The sequence below is a fragment of the Leptonychotes weddellii genome, chromosome 6 (assembly GCF_054177405.1).
Source record: "Leptonychotes weddellii isolate Sample4059 chromosome 6, ASM5417740v2, whole genome shotgun sequence".
Taxonomy (NCBI): Eukaryota; Metazoa; Chordata; class Mammalia; order Carnivora; family Phocidae; genus Leptonychotes; species Leptonychotes weddellii.
The window spans coordinates 536993-545356 of record NC_138374.1 but is presented as its reverse complement, the minus strand read 5'-3'; the positions used below and the strand labels follow the sequence as shown (position 1 = coordinate 545356).

General features: G+C 46.7%; 1 protein-coding gene across 1 annotated transcript in view; it reads right to left on the bottom strand.

Moving 5' to 3' along the window:
* Positions 1 to 8364, bottom strand: part of CFAP46 (cilia and flagella associated protein 46) — a 123995-nt gene that overhangs the window by 46263 nt on the left and 69368 nt on the right. The window contains exons 25-27 of the mRNA XM_081822985.1: positions 8146 to 8308; positions 2431 to 2515; positions 110 to 248 (exon numbers count right to left, since the gene is read on the bottom strand). Coding sequence (XP_081679111.1) covers positions 110 to 248; positions 2431 to 2515; positions 8146 to 8308 — 387 coding nt within the window. The remainder of the gene's footprint in view (positions 1 to 109; positions 249 to 2430; positions 2516 to 8145; positions 8309 to 8364) is intronic.

The window sequence follows — 8364 nt, the reverse complement described above, 5'->3', positions numbered from 1 at the left end:
CTCCCTGGGGGCGGGGCTCCCGGAGGGGAGGAGCACTCACAGGCGGGGGTTCCCGGGGGGGGGGCGGGGGTCCCTGGGGGCGGGGCTCCCGGAGGGGAGGAGCACTCACAGGCGGTGCGCGGTCCGCGGCAGCACCCGCACAGCCTCGTCCAGCACCTTGAGGCCGCCCTCCCAGTCGCCATGGTCGGCGTGGCAGTGGAAGAGCAGGCCATAGAGCGCGGCGCGGAGCGTCAGGTCGTCCTCGGCCCCTGCAGTGGGAGAGGGGCCTGTGTGGACAGCAAGGCTGGGGTGCCCGTGGAGCTCTCTCAGCACCACCCCCGAGGCGGTGGACGCACCGAAGGGCAAGTGCGCGGCGTCTGTCCTGCGCGTCGGCAACCATGTGGGCCCGACAACCACCCTCCGGCCAACACGCCGCCTGTCTGTGGGGAGCAGGGCCGCGTGACATCGGTCCTTTAGGCCCGGTCACTCAGAAGAGGCTCATCAGGGGCTCACCGTCCCTGCAGCTGCCCCACTGAGCTTTCTCCACCACGTGCTTCCAGAGCACCTCCCGGCCCCCACTTAAGCTTGCTCAAACTCTGCGACCTCCAAGCCCTTTCTGTTAGTCTCTGTAACTCTAGAAATAGACACTGCGAGCACGAGGGAAGAGGAATCCGTTCCTGGCAGCCTTAGGCAGCACCGTTAGGAGTGGGAGCACCCTGCGGAGGGAGAGACCAAGCCGTCTTGTTGACTTGCCACCAAACACGCCACAGCACTGCCGAGCTTCAGTGCCCCGTTGTCCCACGTGAGCAGAGGCCCCGCCCTGGGTACAGGACACTCAGGGGGCTCTATTTTACATCACTGACCATGTAGCTTTCTTTCCCTGTTTTGAATTGTTGGAGCAGATGAAGAGCATGCCCGGGGATCCTGCCACCCACACGCCACATTGCGTGGGACCTGTGGGCCCCCTGTGGCCTCTCCACGGCCGGTGCGTGGGGTCTCAGTATACAGGTGTCCCCGCTGTCCACGCCCAGGAGCAGGTAGATTCAGGCACATGACTGGACAAGCTGGTCAACCTCTGAGACTGGGGTAGCAAGGGCTGCTGATGTCTGTCATTTCAGTGCTGACTAGGTCAGGGGTCCTGCCTTTCGTCTGCCTCTCCCTGATCCATGCCAAGGAGCAGCATCCTCCCCGATCCACAGTCATGCTCATGTCTTTGGACCACTGGCCGCTTTTCCAGTCCACCCATGGAGGCCTGTGGCAGAGACCCTGCCAGCCGTTGCCTGTGGGCACTGGGACCCTCCTCCTCCTCCACCCCTTCCCCCTGCAGGTCCTGCCAGGGGGGGCCTCGGGATGCAGGGAGGCCTGCGAGTCCCCACCAGGGAGACCAGTGCCATGTGGGGCCAAGCCTCTCAACTCTCGGGCTACTTTTTTACCACAGCACGGCATAGCCCATCCTGACTAATACGACTACGTCTCACAGAAGTTATTCATTTAGCTCCCAAATTTGGTGAAAATATCTTCCCAGTGTTTACTTTTTGATTTTCTGTATTTCTCATTATTCTCATTTAAATTTTTGTACATTTGAAGATGTGAGTCTCTGCTCACTTTAAAGTTTAAGAAGTAATCTTCCCACAAAACACTTGCCATGCTCAATTTTACTTTCTGATTTTTCCCCAACACATTTTGAATTTTTACTGCTACTCAACTGCTTACCCTCTTTGACATTTGGTGCTTATTTCGGGGCGTGGAGTTCAGCGTGCACTCAACCTGCACGGTCTCCCGGTGGTGCTGTATTCTAGCAGGCAGACTAGCTCTGCACCGGGCGCCCGTTTCTGCCATCTATGGGAACTGCTGGGGTTTAGTACTCAACTTAATATTTAATTACACAGGGTCATATTTTTTTGTTCATTATTTTAAATCAAGTTTATCTCTCCAAATAGACCTGAAGTTCTCAGGGAGGGGAGACTGTTGTCCTAATCCCCAGCATTTACACTCCCCAACAGACACTGCGTCCCTTATGGTAACAGTGATGATTATTTTTTTAGCAGAATTAAACATGAATTCTTAAATAGTGTTTTACTGTTCTAAGTTCAGTTTGTGTTTTGTTTTTGTTTTGCAAGTCTACATCTCCACATTTTTTTTAAGGAAGAGGAAGAATATGATCTATCTGCCAGAGTAACCCAGAGGCTGGGTTTCACGGCAGCCCCTAGGCTGAGAGTACCTGCCCTGACCCAGGGGGGCCCTGGACAGTGGGCCTCTAGGCTTTGGTGTCCTTGTGCACACAATGGGGATTCCATGAAGTTCTTGCTCATCACACCCCAAGCACCGAGCATTCACTCTCTGGGGACACCGTCCTGATCAAGCGGCTTCATACAAGGCTGCAAGAACTCCCAGCACTGAACACTTCCCTTTCCTCGTGCCTGTGGCCATGTCTGTCTTGTGTCTACAAACCTGGGAGAAAATGACCTTCTGTCATCCCACCACTGTGGAAGTCCGCCGTAGGCCATTGGTGCAGAGTCAGCACTTTCCCTTTTCCCTGAAGTAAAAACAAAGAAACAATACATACGTTTGAAAGTTGCGATTTATTCTTTGACCATTTGGATGTTTATTTGGCCCTGCATCTAATTACAGAAGTTGCAACTAAATTTCTGAAATACTAAGTCATAAAACGTGAAGTCACATTTCACCCATAAGAGAAAGCTCCCCAGTGCAAACGAGAACACACACACACAGACCACCTCCAACGTAGCCTGCAGCTTTTTTAATGACATAAAGCATCCAAATCCATTTTAGAGCTTGAAATCAATGGGACCAAAAGCACATTAGAAAAAACTTATAAGAGGCATGCCTGGGTGGCTCAGTCAGTTAAGAGTCTGACTGTTGGATTTCAGCTCAGGTCATGATCTCGGGGTCCTGGGATCGAGCCCCACGTCAGGCTCCATGCTCAGCAGGGAGTCTTCTTGGTATTCTCTCTCTCTCTGCCCCTCCCCCTGCTTGTGCATGCTATAAATAAATAAATAAATAAATAAATAAATAAATAAATAACTTGTAAGATACAGCAAACACAGTGCTCAGAGGGAAATTTATAGCTGCAAATGCCTACATGGAAAAGGAAGAAAGATCTCAAATCAACAACCTAACTTTATACCTTAAGGAACTAGAAAAAGAACAAACTAAACCCAAAGCCAGCAGAAGGCAGGTAAAGATTAGAGCACAGATAAACAAAATAGAGATTGGAAAAATAACAGAGAAAATCAATGAAAAGATCAAGAAAATTGACAAAACTTCAGCAAGACTAACAAAGAGGAAAAGAAAGAAGACACTAAAATCAGAAGTGAAAGTGGGAACATTACCACCAACCCTGGCGACATAAAAAGGATTCTAGGAAACTCTGTGGGCTAGTGTGCACCAAATATTAGAAGACCAGGAGAAATGGGCCAAAATCTTGAAACATGCACATTGCCTAAGCTGACTCAACAAGAAATGGAAAATCTTAACAAACGTTGAGTAGAGACTGAATCAATAATCAGAAACCGTCCAATAAAGAAAAGTCCTGGACCCAGTGGCTCATGGGTGGATTCTACCAAACGTCTAAACAATTGACACTAATCCTCTTCAACTCTTCAAAACACCAAAGGGAAAGAAATACTTCCACGCTGATTCTGACACCAGCATTACCTTGATAGCAAATCCAGACAAACACATCACAAGAAAAATCACAGACCAATATCCATTATGAATAGAGATGAGGCAAAAATCCTCAACAAAATTTAGCAAATCAAATCCAACAGTATAGTAAAAATATTATTCACCATGACCACGTGGGGTTCAACCCAGAAATACAAGGGTGGTTCCATCACATTAATAAAAGGAAGGAGAAAAACTACATGATCATCTCAACTGATGGAGAAAGGTATTTGACAAAATCCAAAAGTTTTCATCATAAAATCTCAGAAAACTAGGAATAATGGGAACATTTCTCAACACAAAAAGTGTATTTATCAAAAACCCACAGCTGACATTGTGCTCAGTGATAAGCAGCTGAAGCTCCCTCCTAAGATCAGGAACAAGATGAGGATGCCTGCTTTCACTGCTGCTGTTCAATATTCTCCTGGAAATTCCAGCCAGATTTATAGACAAGAAAAAGAATAAAAGGTATCCTAATTGGAAAGAAGAGGTAAAACTCTATTCACAGATGACATGATCCTATATATAGAAAATCCCAAAGAATCCCCAAGAAAATCATTAGAGCTAATAAATCAATTTAGCAAAGCTGCAGGACATGATGCAACAGTCAGTTGTTTTTCTATGTATCAGCAACGAACAATCCGGAAAGGAAACCAGGAAAGTGCTGTGGACTTACTTGTGTCCCCTCTCCACCACCAAATTCACAGGTAGGAGCCCTCGTCCCCAGCGTGCTGCTATTTAGGGGGTAATTAGGATAGATGAGGCCATGAGGGGGAGGGTCCTCACAAGACGAGACAGCAGAGATCTCACTCTGTCCCCATACTGCCCCCAGAGGAGGACAGAGCAAGAACGCAGATGGATGCAAGACCCAAGAGGGCCTTCATCAGAACCTGACCATGCTAGTTCCCTGGTCTTGGACTTCCAGACTCCAGAAGAACATGAAACAAATTTCTGTTGGTTAAGTCACCCAGTCACGCAGCATTTTGTTATGGCAGCCAAAGCTAAGACAGAAAGCAATTTCTTTCTTTTTTTTAAATTTTTTTATTGTTATGTTAATCACCATACATTACATCATTAGTTTTTGATGTAGTGTTCCATGATTCATTGTTTGTGCATAACACCCAGTGCTCCATGCAGAACGTGCCCTCTTTAATACCCATCACCAGGCTAACCCATCCCCCCACCCGCCTCCCCTCTAGAACCCTCAGTTTGTTTTTCAGAGTCCATCGTCTCTCATGGTTTGTCTCCCCCTCCGATTTCCCCCCCTTCATTCTTCCCCTCCTACTTTTTTTTTTTTTTTAGCAATTTCATTTATACTAGCACCTAAAAGAATTAAATACATCCAAAGAGGTGAAAGACTTATCTGCTGAAAACTATGAAAACATTCTTGGAAGAAATTAAGGAAGACCTACATGAATGGAAAAACATCCATGTTCATGGATAGAAAGTCTTAAAAATGTTAAACTGTACACACCATCCAAAGTGATCTACAGATTTAACACAACGCCTCTCAAAATTCCAACACCTTTTTGGAAGAAAAGGAAAAGCCAATCCTCAAATTCATGTGGAATTGTAAGGAGACCCCAAGTAGTCAAAACAATCTCAGAAAGGATTAATAAAGTTGGAAGGCTCACAGTTCCTGACTTCAAAATTTGCCACAAAGCTACAGTAATCAAATCAGTGTGGTCCTGGCATCAAGACAGACATACAGACCAATGGAATAGAAGAGACAGCCCAGAAAAAAACTCTCACATATATGGTGGAATGATTTTTGACAAGGATGCCAAGATCATTCAATGGGAAAAGAACAGTCTTTTCAACAACTGGTGCTGGGGAAACTGGATTTTCACATGCAATGAAATAAAATTGTCCCCCTGCTTTACGGTATATACCAATATTAACTCAAAGGGGGCTAAACATAAGAGCTAAAGCTATAAAACCCTTAGAAGAAAACACTGGAAAAATCCTTCATGACATTGGATTTGGCAATGACTCCATGGATGTGACACCAAAACTTAGGCGAAAAGAAAAAAATGATTGAATTTCATCAAAATTAAGAACTTTTGTGCATCAAAGGATACCAAGGGAGTGAAAAGGGAGTCAAACAAATGCAGAAAAAAATCTGCAAATCTTATGTCTGATAATGATTAATATGCAGAATATACAGAGAACTCTTACAACTCAACAACAAAAAACAAACCAGTTCAAAAATGGACAAGGAACTTGAACAGATGTTTCCCAAAGAAAATATGCAGATAGCTAATAAGCACATGAAAAGATGCTCAGTATCATTAGTCACCAGAGAAATGCAAATCAAAACCACAATGAGGTATAGGGGTTACCTGGGTGGCTCAGTCAGTTAAGTGTCTGCCTTCGGCTCAGGTCATGATCCCAGGGTCCTGGGATTGAGCCCCGTGGCAGGCTCCCTGCTCAGCGGAGAGTCTGCTTCTCCTTCTCCCTCCCCCTCTGACCCTCTCCCCACTGGTGTGCTTGCTCTCTCTCTCCCTCTCAAATAAATAAATAAAATCTTAAAAAAAAAAAAAACAACCCACCACAATGAGGTACCACTTTATACCTACTGGGATGGGTATAATTTTTTTAATGGGAAATAACAAGAGTTGACAAGGATGTGCTGTGGGAATGTACAATGGTGCAGTTGCTGTGGAAAACAGTTTTGCATTTCTTCCAAAGATTAAACACAGAACTACCATATAAACAGCAATTCCACTCCTAGGTATATGCCCAAAAGAACCGACATCAGGGACATAGAGATACTTGTACACCCATGTTCATAGCAGCACGATTCACAACAGTGAAAAGGTTGAAACAATCATGTCCGTCAGTAGATGAATGGATAAACAAAAAGTGGTCCATCCATACAGTGGAATATTATTCAGTCATAAAAAGGAAGGAAATACTGACACCTACTACAACATGGATGAACCTTGAGGACACTATGCTGAGTGAAATAAGCCAGACATAGAAGGACGAATCCTGTATGATTCCACTTATATGAGGAACCTAGAGCCGTCCCATTCATAGAAACAGAAAGCAGAGCTGTTGTCTAATGGGGACAGGGGATGATGGGGATGTTGTTGGGGATGATGAAAAAGTTTCAGGTAGAGATACTGGTGATGGTCATACAACATTGTAAATATAATTAAGGTCACTGAATTGTATACTTTCAAATGGTTAAAATGGTAAATATTAAATTATGTATATTTTACCACAGTTTTAAAAAGCAAATTGGCAAAAACTGAACTTTAGGTTAAGTTTTATAAATGTCTAGACCTGGGCTTGGCAAACTTTTTCTGTAGTGCCAGATAGTAAGTACCTGTGGCTTTGTGGGTCACATGGTCTCTGTCACAATTACTCCATTCTGCTGTTGTAGCCAAGCCACAGACAAGATGTAAATGAACAGGCATGGCTCTGTCCCAATAAAACTTTATTGACAAAAACAGGAGACCGGCTAGATTTGGCTTGTGGGTGGTGGTTTGCCCACCCCTGGCTTAGACTATCAGAGGTCATAAATATCTTAGTAAGAAAATCAGAAGCATCGATCAATTTCTTGTATGAGGCTATGATTTTCAATTTTCTTCTTGCTGTCTCTTGAACAGCAGTCTCCTGGGCCAGGGACAGCCTTGGGAAGGCCCAGCTCTGGAATCAGCATAGAGGGTGGCTCCCCCATCTCGTCCTATCCCCGCCAAACCTCCCATAGCTTGTCTGGCTGCTGGCCTCTGAGGTTTTGCTGGACATATGGGCTGGACTGAGGGCTCAAGAAGCTCCGTCCATGGGCTCTGTTCCAGATGGTCTGACCACAGACCTCTGTCTGCCAAAGCCTTTGACCTGCGGGCCTTCCTTTCAGAAGGGCCCTGCTGAAAACCGCAGGTTTACAGGTATGAGTGTGGCCTTCCCTGGCAGATAGGAAAGGTGCTGGAAGCTCTGTGGGCAGCCGAGTCCTGGGGCTGGAAATCTCTAGGATGTGCGCAGGACGCACGTGGTCAGCAGGCAGATGGGGCAGCCCTCACTGACCTCCACACACCCTCTCAAGCTAAGTCTGGGCCCAGCTCTGCCGGCCTCGGGGCCAGGTGGACAGAGGGAGCTAGCCAGAGACAGTCCCTTTACCAAGACCACACGTGCTGGTGTGGGGTGGGCGTGGGGTGGAGTCAGGCCAGGACTTTGGCTCTTCTGTGGTTTTCCTCATCTGTCTGAGTCTACTGTTCTGTTCCCACCTCCTCCATCCTTCCTCTCTCCTGCTGGAGCTTTCTGGGTATGGGTCAGCGTTCTCTAGGAGAGGAGGGAAGGAGAGGTGGGATTTTGCCCAGCTGGGATTTTGGAGATGTCATTGTCCTCCAAGCCCCCCACTCTGCTGGCCTTCCTGTTCCTGGTTTCAACTGCTCCATGGGGTCTGTCTTTCCTTGGGATCTTGCCCACCCTTTCTGGAAGAAGCCTGCCCCACTGTGGCCCCACACAGCACACCTGCTTTTTCGCTTCTGTCTTGTTGATGATGCTGATGATCCTCTGTATGACGTTCTTGGCTTTCTTCCTGTTGGCTGCCGAAGACAGGAACGGAAGCCAGGTGTTCCAGTAGTGCCTCACGGCCAGCATCACCAGGGCGCTGTTCCTCGCGATGCCCCCAAACCTGAAAGGGAATTCCTGACCTGGAGAGGTGTAGACATGGACGGACAACACAGCAGC